This window comes from Rhinopithecus bieti, unplaced genomic scaffold (genome assembly GCF_001698545.2).
Source record: "Rhinopithecus bieti isolate Rb0 unplaced genomic scaffold, ASM169854v2 scaffold_1014, whole genome shotgun sequence".
Classification (NCBI taxonomy): domain Eukaryota; kingdom Metazoa; phylum Chordata; class Mammalia; order Primates; family Cercopithecidae; genus Rhinopithecus; species Rhinopithecus bieti.
Genome location: NW_016803499.1, coordinates 1111650 through 1128384, shown reverse-complemented (window position 1 = coordinate 1128384; position 16735 = coordinate 1111650). Strand labels below are relative to the sequence as shown.

Genomic DNA, 16735 nt, shown 5'->3' with positions numbered 1-16735 from the left:
AAAAGCCGCTAAACTCTTTAGGTTTTGAATAAACCTAAGTAAACTACAATTTTGTTGCACTAAAATAATACCTATCTTAAAGGTGGTTTCCCTAAACTATTAGCCAATCTCTTTCTCTAAGCACTATTTTACCAGATTTTCAAGTTGATAAAAATAATGGTTATCTCTCATTTGGTAAATACCACTTTATAACAAAGAAAACACTTCAAATACAAGACTTTATTTGTTTATTAATAAAGTAATTCATTATGACTTTTGAAAAAAAAAAGTTGTAAAATGTTCTGCGTACATGTCCATGTAGGTTAGGCCAGCCAAAAGACAAAGCAAAGCGTCAACATTAAGTCACAGGCTAGGATTATACAAATAAGAACAAATACACGGCTTATGGTACTTGTTAGGTAAACACAACCAAACTAAACTGTACTTCAAATCTGTTTATATAAAAGCATATTAAAGCTCACTTTAAAATAGTGTCCATCTTTTCTTTTAAACAGGCATAGACTCATTTGCAGTCATGTACAAATATACCTAATAGCTTTCTTCATCTTTTAATACAAGTGCAATTCCTTGCTTCTTTATGCAACCTAACAAAATAATATAGAATGAAGTCATTAGAAAAATATGAACCTTTCTGAATCTATATTACATTTTAATTTAAATCGGAAAATACAGTTTAGATCATATGAAACATATAGATTTCAGACACGTATTATCTGTTTCCAACAGATTATCAGAGATGGTCTTTATTTTGGCTGAAATGCAAAAATATGACTTTCTTAATAACAGATTAAAAATACTTTCCATTGATAGCAGTGCTAGTCCCTAGAACAAAAGGTAAGCAAAACTTATTTGTAAGTTACTGCCTATTCAATGCCCAGAATATGTAGATCCTAACTCTAAGCCCTTAATATACATCTGTTTTAAAGATAACTGAAAGGAGATCTCACATGCCTGATAATCCTCAATTTAAACAGTCCTGTAAACATAGTCAAAATCTGCTAATAGAAATACAATTCAAGTAAACATTGCATATTTGATTTAAATCACCTTACAGTTAAATTCACTCATGACACATTGGATCATAACCACTAATATGTAAAAAGTTTTTAAAAAATCATCCTTACGTATAGATGAAAATAAACTTTGTAAACTTGTTCATTTAAAATAACTAAAGTACTGCAGCTGCGCTTTGGTTTGGCATGGTTTCAGGTACTGAATATTTAAGTAAATTTGTTCCCAGGTAAACCACGTCTCCTAATTTGTTTTTAATGGCAATGGTAAGCCCTGAACTTCATTTTTCTTCAGGTGTCATCACAAATGTTCGAGTGTTTGAAGGACCAAAGATAGTACTTATAAAATTTGACAGGGCTTCATTTTGATGTTTTCTCCCCAAATAGTTGCTAACAATAATCAATACCGGTTGAAATACCAAAGAAGCAGCCCTTCCCTGACCCCCACACCACCTGTAGGCCTTTGCTAGAATGGTCATTAATACGTATGAATCAGTTCAGCTAAATATTATTTAGAATGTGGCAAAATGCTGGCTGTAAATTAAACCAAAGATAAATAATTCAAAGGCTTTAACTGAAAATTTCTGAAAAGATGTTTGCTGTGCTATTATATTAAAGATGTTAAATAACAAAAATTAAAAGAACTGAGAAAGACTATACTACCATGAAAGTGCATAATAGTGAAGAAGAAAATAAAGTTTCCTTGGCGTTAGCCAGGTACATGCAAATCTTTTGATCTGAATGTAGAAATACTCACAAAAAGTACCAGGAGAACATTTCTGAAAGTAGTCAAGTATGTTTAAACATTTATCTCCTTATAATATGCAAACTGCCAAACTGGGAAGTTACGTTCTTAGTTGGTAGTTGATATATATATTTTTTGAGATGGAGTTTCACTCTTGTCACCCAGACTGGAGTGCACCAGACTCCCGGCTCACTGCAACCTCTGCCTCCTGGGTTCAAGTGATTCTCTTGCCTCCACCTCCCAAGTAGCTGGGAATACAGGAGTGTGCCACCATGCCTGGACAGTTTTTGGGTTTTTTTTTAAAATTTTTAGTAGAGAGAGGGTTTTGCCATTTTGACCAGGCTAATCTTGAACCCCTGACCTCAGGTGATCCGCCAGCCTCGGCCTCCCAAAGTGCTGGGATTATAGGCATGAGCCATCATGCCCAGCAATAATTGATATCTCTAACTCTCATTCCAGTTTGCTAGAATCGAGATTATTAAGACTAAGGAGTTGAAACAAAGGTAGAAGAATCCATACTACAGTATTCCAAACTGTGTTTTCAAAGCTAACTCATTCCTTTGGTTCAAAGAGAAAAAAAGTTGCCTCCTTTTAAAACCTAGTATTAGTATGGCTGATGGAAATTAGACCAAATTATAAACAACAAATTATAAACCTACAGTAGCAACCATAAAATTTATGCTGTACTAGGAAATGATAGAGCTATTCCTAGTGTATTGTTGAGCATATAGAAGGTACTCCAAAAAACTGACTGGGGCCGGACGTGGTGGCTCACGCCTGTAATCCCAGCACTTTGGGAAGCTGAGGCGGGTGGATTATTTGAGGTCAGGAGTTCGTGACCAGCCTGGTCAACATGGTAAAACCTTGTCTCTTCTAAAAATGTAAAAATTAGCCGGGCCTGGTGGCGTGAGCCTGTAATCCCAGCTACTTGAGAGGCTGAGGCAGGAGACTCTATTGAACCCGGGAGGTGGAGGTTGCAGCGAGCCAAGATCCCACCACTGCACTCCCACCTGAGAGACAGAGCAAGACCGCCTGGAAAAAAGAAGAAAAAAATTTACTGGGTGAATGAAAAGTGATTTTGCAAAATTAGGCATCGCAGAATGTTAGAAGTCATCCAGTCCAACTCATTCACAACACCCCTCCCCTGCAGTCCCATTTTACAGACAGGAAACTCCAACCTGCAGTACTCACAGATGCTGCTGAGATTCATCTCCACCCACCAACTGGAAGCAATCGATTATTTTGGGGGGGGGGTGTCTGACTAAAAGGTGTAAATGAGGAGTAACATTTCGACATCGTTTATTCTGTACTTTTCTTTGGAGTTAATGCAACAACTCCTGTCGCTTAGATTAGATTCAAAAGGAAAAGGGAGAAATGTTTCTAGGCAGAAAGGGGTTGCTGTTAGAAAGTCAGACTCGAGACTGTGCATCTAAGAGTAGAATCCACTTCTCAGAGACTGGGAATGTAAAATGACCACTCAGGTTAGACTTTCCAACTGAGAGCCAGGAGGAAAACTTATTCTAAAGTTTTTTTGCCTAGTTTGAATTGCATTTTAAGTCACTGTTTAAGCTGTTACAGTATTACTGTAAAAAAGTTTCAAAGTAATTTTTAGTCATTACCTACCCTGAAATTTGAAAGTCAAGTCAATAGCATGCTTTATTCTAACTACTGGTAAACTCAAACTATTCTTTTTTTAACAGATTACAATATTCCTCTTAGCTTTTCTTCTGGACACTTATACTTCTTCCTACTGTGTCCAGTATTTCTCCAGCACATGTACCTTTGTGTTTCTCTGCCCAGGTACATACCCCTGAAAGTTCAACAACAAAAGTTATAAAATAGCAGAGAGAACCCAAAATAGTTCTTATGCTGCCAAGTTCCCTTTAAGCCTTGGGCACTTGTTCCACTACATGGTTGTATTAATGCTTATAACTAAGCTTTCGATGAATTAGACCAATGTGTTCTATGTTCTAAATGATATTTAGATATCTGAATCCTTCTGTTATAGCCAACAATAAAAGTTATTAAAAATGTTGAAAAGTATAAAATAGCAATTATAAATTAGCAAATACCCAATTTAAAAAAGCATTTTCCTTATACAGTACAAGCAACAGTAATTGGAATATTATTCACTTTCAGCCACCATTTGTCCGAGATGTACTTTACTTTCAAGTTTTTAAGCTTGTGTTTTTAGAGTGAAAATGTATATGGATACTAATTCTAATAATGTAATTCAGGTATCAAAAAATACATATGCATGTTAAAATGTGATGACAGCTCATATTACAGCATCTCATGATAGGTAAGTATTATTTCCAGAATGATATTAAGTCACTTTTGTGGCTCTAAGTCAATGCTGCGCAAATGGACACTGAAGATTGAGGCATCGTTCTGCTCTGGAGTAGTGCTTCTGCGGGTCCCAGGAACTGGGCAAAGGCTTTCTTTTTTAAAAATATATCTTCTGTTATACTTCAATTATTTCATTCCATTGATCATTTTCTTGCAAATGAAAATTGAAAATATCAGTCTATAATGTTTTCATACACCTACAAAAAAGAAACAAATTGTTGGTTAAAACTTGATTTTTTTATTTCTGAAAATATTTACTAAATGGTTCTGTGGGCTAAGGTACAAAGCTACTAATATAACAAGATGGAATATAAGTAAGTCCTTAACACTACTAATATTATAATAATGAAGATTTTTGTAGCAGTAAATGAGGGGGTATTACTTTCTTCCCCTGAAGCAGTCAAAAGAGTATTTTAAAAGGGAGAATCTTACAGTACTCCCAGACTGCTAACTTGGACATCATTTGAGAAGACATCTGGTCCACCTACACCTGTCCTAAGAATGGTGCAAGATGTAGAAAACTTCCCACAGCAACTGTTAAAAGAACTGCAGCTGAAGATTCTCAACCACCACAAGCATCAGCAATTATTCCGCCCACACTAAGAAGAAACGTAGACCTCGGCCTGAGGGCTTGTCTGGACACCAAGCATTACTCCACAGCTCCAGCTCTTGGTGACATGGACCTGGCTTACGATCACCGTATGTGCGTCATACAGCTCCTCTTCTGACTGCAGCCACTCTGCCCAATGTGACCTCCACCCCGAGTGCCTGTGATCTGACTCTGTCCTGGGTCTTAGGCTCTGGCTGCATCCCTGCACACAGGCTCAAGGTCCCCTGCAAGGGCCTAACTGCTGAGGACAAGCCCACAAGTGAGGAAACAGATGCTCCTCTAGCTGACACTCCAGATAAGACGACTTCAGAAAAACAAACTCTGTTATACAGGAACAGGATGATAAATGTGTTAAGCTCCATGTTTGTGGTAATTTAATACTTAGCAATCTTCTCTTGCTGTGTCTTTTACAAACCATATAACATAAATAAACCTCTTAATTCTTTTTTAGAATCTTTAATTTTGGTCATTTTTCTCTGGGTTGAATTTCCTCAATAGTGGACAAAAGTCGCTTTTTTTTTTTCTTTTTTCTTTTTTTGAGACAGGACCTTGCTCTGTTATCCAGGCTGGAGTGCAGTGGTGCCATCTTGGCTCACTGCAGCCTCGACCTTCTGGGCTCAAGTGATCCTCCCACTTCGGCCTCCCAAGTAGCTGGGACTGCATGTGCGCATCAACACAAACCTGGCTAATCTTTTATTTTTTGTAGAGATGAGGTCTCACTATACTAATATAAGTGTCTCACCCAGACTGGTCTCTCACTCCTGGGCTTAAGTGATCCTCCCACCTTGACCTCCCAAAGTGCTGGAATTAGAGGTGTGAGCCACCTTGCCTGGCCACCTTTTTTTCTTTAATTAATAGGGTACTGTTTACTGAAAAGGCCAGTGGTCCACATACCAGTCCTAAACTATTTTTATTACTTTCTTCATTAATTTACCAACAAATAGTTACTAAGATTATGCTATAAGGAATAAAGAAAATGAGATTTTGGCAGATGTTACACTCCAGTCTTTCCTGTACTGCCTGGGCTGATACAATTAAAAGGACTAAAAAAAAAACTGCAAATTGTTTAAAGATTATGAAATATGAAAATAAGCTGCATTTATTCAAGGATTACCTTTACACTGTCTTACCTTGCTCTTATTCAAATGGTTAGTTATGAACAAGTGGTACTCAATTTTCTATTGCCACTGTTACATGGTTATTTGTCCCTGTAAGCACATAATTATGTATGACATGACAAAAAAAAAAAGAAGTATTAAGTTTCTGGCTAAATGGTAAAATTGATTACAGCAAAAATGACTATTCTGTAAATATAAAATAGGCTTATGGTGTCAACTATTTGTCTTCTTATAGAACCCAGAAGTAAGTAAAGAGCTAACATTAGGAGTCAAAAAGTTTGATTTTATGTTTATCCTTGTAGAAATACCCACTGGCTTTAAAGATGTTAAACAGCAATAATTAAGAAGTTCGTAAAATGAACCTTTCCCTAGATCTTTATTTTTTAGAGATGGGCCTCAATAGTATTGCCTAGGCTGGCCTTAAACTCTCAATAGTACCGCCTAGGCTGGCCTTGAACTCTCAATAGTATCGCCTAGGCTGGCCTTGAACTCTCAATAGTACTGCCTAGGCTGGCCTTGAACTCTCAATAGTACTGCCTAGGCTGGCCTTAAACTCTCAATAGTATCGCCTGGGCTGGCTTTAAACTTCGGGATTTTTCCTTGACCTTATACAAAAGGTGTAATGATCCTAATGAAGATCCTAAAGATACTAATTTAAGAGAATGTTTTAAATGCTGCTAAAAGTCAAGACAACAAAAAAACCTCAGAAATTCTAACAGTGTTTTAAAGGGTATTTAGGGTATTTGCTACAGTTAGTACAAATGGAGCTAAATGTCTGGAATCGTTTTTTTTCCTTTTCTTTTTTGAGACAGGGTCTTGCTCTGTCATCCAGGCTGAAGTGCAGTGGCATGATCATAGCTCACTGTAGCTTCAATCTCCCAGGCTCAAGCAACCCTCTTGCCTCAGCCTCCCGAGTAGCTGGGACTACAGGCACATGCCATCAGGCCTAGAAAAATTTTTTCCCAAAGTTTCTGGTAGAGATAGGCTGTGTGGCCCAGGCTGGTCTCCAACTCCTGAGCTCAAGTGATCCTCCTGCCTCAGCCTCCTAAAGTGCTGGGATTACAGGTGTGGGCCACTGTGCCTGACCCAAAACCACTTTTCTATCTATAGTGCAAGGAGATAATCACAGTGTTATTACTATTATCATTAAAAATTACCTCAGATGTGTTTTAGGCTGTAATGCTAGTTAAGTAGCCAGACAATATTTTAAACCCAGGTCTGATGAAAATTCCCACTTCAATTTTGCTGACTATTCCATACCTAAATCCTCAATTTATAAACGATTAAGAGTCACCTAAAAAAGGTTAAAATATATTCAGTGTGCTCTTTTTTTTCTTTCTTCCCCGAGACAGAGTCTCACTCTGTCGCCCAGGCTGGAGTGCAGGTGCGCCATCTCGGCTCACTGCAACCTCCACCTCCTGGGTTCAAGCAATTCTCCTGCCTCGGCCTCCCGAGTAGCTGGGATTACAGGCACGTGCCACCACACCCGGCTAATTTTTGTATTCTTAGTAGAGATGGGGTTTCACCATGTTGGCCAGGCTGATCTCCAACTCTTGACCGTGTGATCTGCCCACCTTGGCCTCCCACAGTGCTGGGATTACAGGCATGAGTCACCGCACCTGGCCAGCGTGCTCTTTTTAAACTAAGGAAGCAAAGAATGTAATGCTTTTCAAGAATTATTGTCAACTAAGCAAAAGCTGGGACCCTATAGAATAACACTGCTGGCCAGACGCAGTGGCTCATGTCTATAATCCCAGCACTGAGGGAGGCTGAGGCGGGTAGATCCTGAGGGCAGGAGATCAAGACCATCCTGGCTAACACGGTGAAACCCCGTCTCTCCTAAAATACAAAAAAAATTAGCGGGTGCAGTGGCAGGCGCCTGTAGTCCCAGCTACCTGGGAGGCTAAGGCAGGGGAATCACTTGAACCCAGGAGGTGGAGGTTGCAGTGAGCAAAGATCATGCCACTGCACTCAAGCCTGGTGACAAAGCGAGATTCCATCTCAAAAAAAAAAAAAAAAAAAAAAAAAAAAAAAGAATAACATTGCTTATTCAGAACAGCCAATGCCAAAAGAACTTTCCACATCTGTGTGGAGAAGTATGTGGCTGGGTTAACAAAAACCTGCAGTTGCACAGAAAAAAACATGAGCCACTATACTCTCCTCGCTCTATCCCTTCCTCATAGAAGCTACTAAGAACCACAAACACCCTACATATTTTACTTATTTACTTATTTATTTATTTGAGGCGGAGTCTTGCTCTGTCGCCCAGGCTGGAGTGCAGTGGCGCGATCTCGGCTCACTGCAAGCTCCACCTCCCGGGTTCACACCATTCTCCTGCCTCAGCCTCCCAAGTAGCTGAGACTACTGCCACAACAGCTGAGGCACCTGCCACAACGCCCAGCTAATCTTTTATATTTGTAGTAGAGACAGGGTTTCACCGTGTTAGCCAGGATGGTCTTGTTCTCCTGACCTCGTGATCTGCCTGCCTCGGCCTCCCAAAGTGCTGGGATTACAAGCATGAGCCACCGCACACAGCATATATTTAAAAGTTTCACATATTTTAGTATTTTTAAAATGTTACATTATTTTGAGTTTTCCACATGTATTATATCTGATGCTTTTCATTTGAACCAAAGCAGTGTTTCAAATGAGAACTATTACCTGATTTGACGATGCCTTCTTCAGCTCCATTCTCCAGCCACTGAGATTCACTGTCCAACAAACGGTTTTTTGATTCACTAAGTGGTTTGATAGGAAAAGGCTGATTTGAGCCACTACTGAAAAGAAGAGCAAACAACTTAATAAATAGCTTAATGCTCAATGATGGATACTTAATAAATTAATAAGCAGCAAATTAGTATTCCTTCTCCTAAATATGTGAGGGCAACTCATGAGATCTTAGTACTCTGAAAAAACTATCTTCAAAATAAAAATATGCCCACAACCCCCCATTAAATGGCTCTCTAGACCCAAGAATCTGTATTCCAACGCTGCCAATGAAAACAATTAGTCAAAATCTAAAAAGCTTCAGAGGCCAGTCTGAACTGTTCTTAATATGTTAATCGGGAGCCATAGGCAGTGCAAGGACAGGTGGGGATCTATGTCTGTGGCCAGTACAAAACAATTACCTGTCATTTCCCAAGTTTTCTGCTTTCTACCTCTGCAGTTTAGATCTAAGGGGAAAAAATGATTCAGTGATTTAGCGTAGACTTATTTTTCTAGCTAAAAGATCCAGGGAGGGAGGGAATGGAGGAAGGAAAGGAAGAGGAAAAGGAAACTAATATTTGTTGGTTCCCTATTATGGGCCAGACACGATGCCAGGCACCTTATATACATTATCTCAGCGCTCCAAATAACCTTCGGTGGTGAGTATCATTATCCCAATTTCATAGAGGTGGAAACTGAGGCTCATAATTTAAGTGACTTGGCCAGAACCCTAACAAATGTTAGAGCTCAAAGGTCTAAGCTACATTCTAAGACTTTCGGTTCTTCCAATATTAATATGCTAGTTTAGAACTTAACATTCCTCTTCTCCTACAACTTGTTTCTGTAATGAATAAATTAGGAATGTTTTACTTGGACAGAAGTATCTCTAGCTTCTTTAAAATTTCATTTAAAATGAACTGTTACACTGAATGTATGAAAGTTTACTTGCCACGCAAAATATTATGGGAAAATTTCCTCTAAGATGAATTAACGAAAAAAAAATTGTAGTTTTGAATTCTCATTATTTTGATAGTATATTAAAATTTGTTTGTCAAAATAAAATGGTGATTAGTATAATGACTAATTTGTTTGAAAAAACATAACTGACATAAACCAACCTAATCAAATCTTGAAAGGTCTTAGTTGCTTCCCAGCTTGCCCAGACATTTCCAGCTTTATGCGATTATCCTGGTTTAACTATTAATAAACAAGCATATTCTTTCCTACTCTTAAGTGTTCTGGTTTAGATAATAAAAAATTATGGTTATTAGCACATATACCTTTATTAACCCACAGTTAAAAAAATTTAAATTTCTCTTTCCCTAACTATGCTGATTTACTAAATCACTACTGTATTTACTCATAAGATGCACACACAACACATGTATACGGTTTGCTTTATGATGAATGTGGAAAAGCGTAAGGACAAGAAGCACACCTTCTGGCGTACTCATTCTGGTTTGTAACAGAAGCTTGTTCTGGATCCATCCCCACAAGGCGAGTTGGAAAACTGCAACCATCACCCAAGCTGCATAATGAAAAACAGTAATAATTTAAATAATGTTAAATTAAATCAAAATGGTCAAATTTAACACCCATTTTTCAGAGACACGGCATAAATTATCATAACTTGTCATATAAGGAAGTAATTCCTAAGATTTCTAATTTAGGGGTTATTACCTTGATACGGTTTGGCTGTGTCCTCACCCATATCTCATCTTGAATTGTAGCTCCCATAATTCCCATGTGTCAGGGGAGGGACCCCGTGGGAGGTGACTGAATCATGGGGGCGGGCTTTTCCTGTGCTGTTCTTGTGATAATGGGCAAGTCTCACGAGATCAGATGGTTTTATAAACGGGAGTTCCCCTGGCACATACTCTTGTGTCTGCCACCATGTAAAATGTGACTTTGCTTCTCCTTGCCTTCCACTATGATTGTGAGGCCTCCCCAGCCATATGTGAGTCAACTAAACGTCTTTCCTTTATAAATTACCCAGTGTCCGGTATGTCTTTACTAGCAGTGTGAGAACAGACTAATACCTCCATTGCAGACATAAGGCCTTTCCTTTTATAATTTACATACACTGAGAAACAATGTCTTTTGTGCCTATTAAGATTCTGATGCCTAGTATAGCACCCCAAGCACAGGCATTCAAGTATTTGATTAACTGACCTGCTTATCGTAATCATTTATGAGATCATTCAGGCTCAAACTGAAATTCATGATGTAAGTTCCACATATTTATTTATTCAACAATATTCATTAAACAAATATTTACTGAATGCCTCTGATGTTCTAGGTACTATTTTAAGCACTATGGATATAGGAAATAGTCAACAAAAGAAACTTTCTGCCTTCAAGAAGCTTACGGTCTAAAAAGAGCACACTTATGCCTTATTTTCATATTATCTAAACACATCAAAATTGTATACTACGGGGACTTTTACTTCTTGCCAAGATGGAATAACTGGTAAACTGTACATAGTCAGAAACTGAACAGTACAAAATTATTTTTTTTGAAAACAGGCAGCAGAGAACTATGGTCTCAGAAAAAAAGAAAACAAAACCAAGCAAGGCACAGCTTTCTGCCAGGACCCTGGCACTACGGGGGTGGGAAACCAGGGCCCTGGCACTACGGGGGTGGGAAACCAGGGCCCTGGCACTACGGGGTGGGAAACCAGGACCCTGGCACTACGGGGGTGGGAAACCTGGGCCCTGGCACTATGGGGGTGGGAAACAAGCAGAACAAGGTAGTTTCACTGAATTGAGATGACAGAGGTGGGAGTTCTGAGGCTGAGGTGGGCCGGGCGCAGTGGCTCACATCTGTAATCCCAGCACTTTGGGAGGCTGAGGCAGGCGGATCACTTGAGGTCAGGAGTTCAAGACCATCCGGGCCAACATGGTGAAATGCCATCTCTACTAAAAATACAAAAAATTAGCTGGGTGTGGTGGCACGCACCTGTAATCCCAGCTACTAGTGAGGCTGAGGCATGAGAATCACTAGAACCCGGGAGGCGGAGGTTGCAGTGAGCCAAGATTGCACCACTGTACGCCAGCCTGGGCACTCAGCCTGTCTCACTTTGAGAGAGAGTGAGACTCTGTCTAAAAAAAGAGGGGCTGAGGTGGCTTAAATCTATGGGACAGAGTTGAGAGAAAGCAAGATATGCAGAGAAATGGCTATAGAAATCTGCACTGTGGTGTACCTGAGTCTTCTGATAAATACTAAGCTGCACTTGTGAATCCAGGAAAAGAACTGGGAATAATGAATGATGAATAATTCACAGAGCTTTCACAGCACTGGGAAGTATTCACATTTGCCCAGCTTGACTGGAGCGATCTCACTGAACACATGGATTTGGTAAAAACTCCATATTTATTGGAGTGCTAAACTAGCTCTAGAGAAAGTACTACTCGGACTCAACGTAATAAAGCTTAAAACAAGCCTCAGGCCAAGCGCAGTAGTAATGCCTCTAATCCTAGCCCTTCAGGAGGCCAATCTAGACAGGCAGCAAAGTAGCATTCAAAATGTCCACCACCCAATCAAAAATTACCGTACATGAAAAGTAGCACAGATGTGATCTATAGCTAAGAAAAAAAAGTTAATAGAAAAAAATCAGAAACTTAGCAATTTCAGTGAAAATTAGCAAACGAGACTTTTAAAAAATGATTATAAATGTACCTGTGAATTAAAAGGAAAAATAGATATAATGAAAAGATAAATGTAAGACATTAAAAAAACCAAACTGAACTTCTAGAGCTGAAAAATACATCTGAGCCAGGCACCGTGGTTCATGCCTGCAATACCAGCACTTTGGGAGGATGAGGTGGGTGGATTGCTTGAGGTCAGGAGTTTGAGACCAGTCTGGCCAACATGGTGAAACCCTGTCTCTACTAAAAATACAAAACTTAGCCAGGTGTGGTGGCACACACCTGCAATCCTAGCTTCTTTGGAGGCTGAGGCACGAGAATTGCTTGAACCCAGGAGGCACAGGTTGCAGTGAGCCTAGATTGTGCCACTGCACTCCAGCCTGGGCGACAGAGCAAGACTCCGTCTCCAAATAAATAAATACATAGATAGATAGATATTTTTAAAATCTTACATGAAAGATTCATTGGAAAAGCTTACCAGCAGGCTAGACATTATAGAAGAGATCAGTGAACTTATGGATATTAGCAGTAGAAATTAACCAAAATGTAGCAAACAGAGAAAAGAAGATGGCAGAGAAGGACAAAATAGCAATGACCTGTGGGTCACTATCAAGCAATTTAACATATGCATACATGAGAGTACCAGAAAAGCTGGTCAGGGAGGAGGTGAAAAGAGGGGAATAGGCAGAAAAAAATAAAGACATAATTGATGAAAATCATTCAAATCTGATGAAAACTATAAACTTACAGATCCAAGAAGCCTAACGAACCCCAAGGAGGATAAACACCAAGGAACTCATCAAACTGCTTAAAACCAGTGACAAGGATAAAGTCTTTTTTTCTTTTGAGACAGAGTCTCGCTCTGTCGTCCAGGCTGGAGCGCAGTGGCACAATCTTGGCTCACTGCAAGCTCCGCCTCCTGGGTTCACACCATTCTCCTTCCTCAGCCTCCCAAGTAGCTGGGACTACAGGCACCTGCCACTATGCCTGGCTAATTTTTTGTATTTTTAGTAGAGACAGGGTTTCAGGATAGTCTCGATCTCCTGACCTTGTGATCCGCCCGCCTCAGCCTCCCAAAGTGCTGAGATTACAGGCATGAGCCACCGCGCCCAGCCGATAAGGATGAAATCTGAAAAGTAGCTACAGAGGGGAAAGGATAGTATTTACAAACAATGAAATCAAGAAAGTCAGGCTGACTTTTCATTAGAAACAATGCAGACCGGAAGATAATGGAACATCTTTAAAGGAAGGAAAACAAAAAATAACAACAAAATCCTATCAACTTATAATTCGCTGTTTACAGAAAATAACTTCAAAATTTCTGTTTAGAGGAAATAACTTCAAAACAAGTCATCTGTGTTCCAACCAATGGGAGGGGGAAAATCTTGAATACATGAGAATGGATAAAGTATACAAAAGAGACCAATGAACTTGAAGATACAGCAATAGGATCTATACAAAATGAAACACCAGAAAAAAGACAAAAAATGAACAGTGCATCAGTGAGCTGTGGGAGGACTGTGACTGACAACACGCATTACTGGAGTCCCCACAGCAACAGGGGAAGGAGATGACAAAAGAAATAATGGTTAACAATATTTTTCGAATTTGATTAAAGCTCTAAAACCAGATCCAAAAAGTTCAACTAAACCCAAGCACAAGAAACTAGAAAACTAGATCAAGATATATCATAATCAAATTGCATGAAGCAGTGAGTCTTAAAAGTAGCATAGAAAAAAACATTATATATAGACTAACAAAAATAAGAGTTATCACAATTTCTCATTAGAAAAATGCAACCCAGAAACATAACATTTAGCAACATCTAAAATTTTTTGTTTTGTTTCGTTTTTGAGACAGAGTCTTGCTCTGTTGCCTAGGCTGCAATGTGGTGGTGTCATCTCAGCTCACTGTAACCTCTTGTCTCCCAGGTTCAAGCGATTCTTGTGCCTCAGCCTCCCGAGTAGCTGGGACTACAGGTGTGCGCCACCATACCCAGCTAATTTTTGTATTTTTAGTAGAGACCGGGTTTCGCCATGTTGGCCAGGCTGGTCTTGAACTCCTGGCCCCAAGCTATTCACCTGCCTCAGCCTCCCAAAGTGTTGGCATTACAGACATGACCCACTGTGCCTGGCCAACATCTAGAATTTTATACCAAGCAAAAATGTCTTTAAAAAATGAAAGCAAATAAGTCATTTTCAGACCAAAAAAAGGCAATTCAGTTAATCTCGGGAAAAAAAACCCGTAACTCTTACAAATATGTCACTCAATCTTCAAATATTTTTTCCTTCTTTATGATGACTTTGATACAGAGCTGGCGTAAAATGGATGGAAATGGGAAAGAAATGGAAACTATCAATCATCTCAAGAATACACTCTCATTTACATTTGGGGTAAAATTGCAATACGTCGTTGGTCTTCTTTGATTTAGGACACAACAGAATACATAATTCATTTCTGTGATAGAATCTTTGAAGTTGTGGCTAATAACCATACATTTTTATAATTCTTTATTTCAAACTTATTTGCATTTTGAAGAAAAAAATCTTATTTTCATAGCGAATCATCTTTTCTTCTACTTTCCATTCATTCTTTATTTCAAACTTATTTGCATTTTGAAGAAAAAAATCTTATTTTCATAGCGAATCATCTTTTTCTTCTACTTTCCATTCAAATATATAAACTCTCCTTAACCTTATCTAATTAAAAAATGAAAAATAAAATATTTTATGTATAAAAAATTTTGAGTTTTCATTCTCAAAGTCTATAAGAATATCATTATATATTATATTCTCTAAATCTGAAGACATTAACCAGAAAAGACCACCACAGATGCCATAATCCCTGAGACCCACATTTTATAAATTACCTTGAAAATATTGGAAGTAGCCAATACTTCTTTTCATCACCAAAGACTTGCCTCCAATTTTTACTATATCCAAGAGAGAAACCATTTCCATCAGGCCCGTATGAAAATGTGGGTGCGCGGAATGATTCTGTTAAATATACATACATATATAAACTAATTAATCTATTTAAAAATTATAGAAGGGAAGTACCATTTTCTTGTTTATATCTTTGACATTAAAAAATTATAAATATAATTTAAAATAAATAACATATTGGTAGCAATTAAAAGATAAATTTCTGAAACTTGGGGAAAAATAACACATTTAATATTTCATCAACCTTATAAAGTAACATGTCAAAATAATTATCAAATATTACTGAAAATCTAGTATTGTGTGCTCCAGTATCTCTTGGCTTTTTTTTCTACAAGATATTCTAACTCCTGCAACTTCACTCATTATTAATGAATTTCCTACTATGTTCCTGATAGCTTCGTACCAGATATTTGGGATTCAAAGATAAATTACATAAAATTCCTATTGAAGAACCTAGAGTCTAGCAAAATTACAATGTAATAAGTGCTAACATAGCCAGGTTGTACTGGGAGCACAGAGGTGAAGGAAGCTAATTTTGTCTCGAGGGGGGGCATATATGTGCTTTGGGGGTGCTTGTAGGGAAAGGTGAGCAAGCTGAGGGTGACCAGACCATTATTTCAAGCTTGGTTGTTAAGTGATGTAGAGTGAGGTCTGGAGAAAGATACAGGCTTCACAAACAATGTTTAATCTAAAAATAGAATGCACCTCAGTGTGTTTTATAAGCTAAGGATGAGAACCCAGGGCACTGGGAGGGATTGCCGATACAAACAAGTAAACTACACACTGAAGAAGGAATCCTAGAGGAGATGGGAAGGAGTCTAGAAAAGTTGTAAAGATTCACCTTGAATACCAGAAAAGGCATCTTTCTTCCTCAGAAGTTAGAGACAGGTGAGAGTGATAGGTGTGAAAGAAGAAATGTTTGTATGAGGCTATAAAGATGTGAAGATGAGAGTTTACTTGTGACTCCTAATTTTTCTACTAGGGACTCATAAAATAGGTAAGGAGAGTGGGAGAATTATGAAAATCTGGAATAACTGTCTTGGGTAGTAGGTGAGGGACCTGACCAGAAACATGTCACATTACGGCCAAACAGAGCTAAGGTCCTCAGTGAGGCCTAACATCTTCAATCTGTAGCTATAGCAAACCTTATGGAGGAAGACATCCTTCGACAGCTTTCAACAGCCCCACTGTGCACAGGGATAAAGAGGATGGCTGGGTAACCAGAGCCATGAATTAGCAAAGGAATGATGGGAGAAAGTCTAGGCACCAAAGATGTAAGGAGCTGTTTTTGTCAAGACCTGTTAAAGTCATTTATCACAGGATCTAGAATGGACATGGGTGAGAAATAAAACCAGAAGGGAAAGAAAAACTTAGGAGAAAACTGTTGGAGAATAGAAGACTCAGGAAGTACATTAGAATACAGTAAACAGAGAATAACATATTCAAGTTTAAAATTTCATTTTCAGAGGCTCTTCAGTTCTAAGCAATAAAAAAGCTCAGAAGCAAAGGGACTAGCTTGCCTGTTTGCGATCATGAAATTAGCTTACATGCAGGAACTCACTAAATGAGGGTAAACGATCTCAAGGTGAGCAGGTGACAGTTAT

The 16735-nt window shown here is 38.6% G+C and overlaps 1 protein-coding gene across 1 annotated transcript in view; it reads right to left on the bottom strand.

Annotated features, from left to right (window-relative positions):
- Positions 1-204: 204 nt before the first annotated feature.
- Positions 205-16735, bottom strand: part of LOC108538079 (zDHHC palmitoyltransferase 20) — a 52001-nt gene continuing 35470 nt past the window's right edge. Inside the window, exons 8-12 of the mRNA XM_017885931.1 lie at positions 15056-15182; positions 9977-10066; positions 8494-8609; positions 5845-5922; positions 205-4301 (exon numbers count right to left, since the gene is read on the bottom strand). Of these exons, the coding sequence (XP_017741420.1) occupies positions 5885-5922; positions 8494-8609; positions 9977-10066; positions 15056-15182 (371 nt within the window). The 3' untranslated portion in view covers positions 205-4301; positions 5845-5884. The remainder of the gene's footprint in view (positions 4302-5844; positions 5923-8493; positions 8610-9976; positions 10067-15055; positions 15183-16735) is intronic.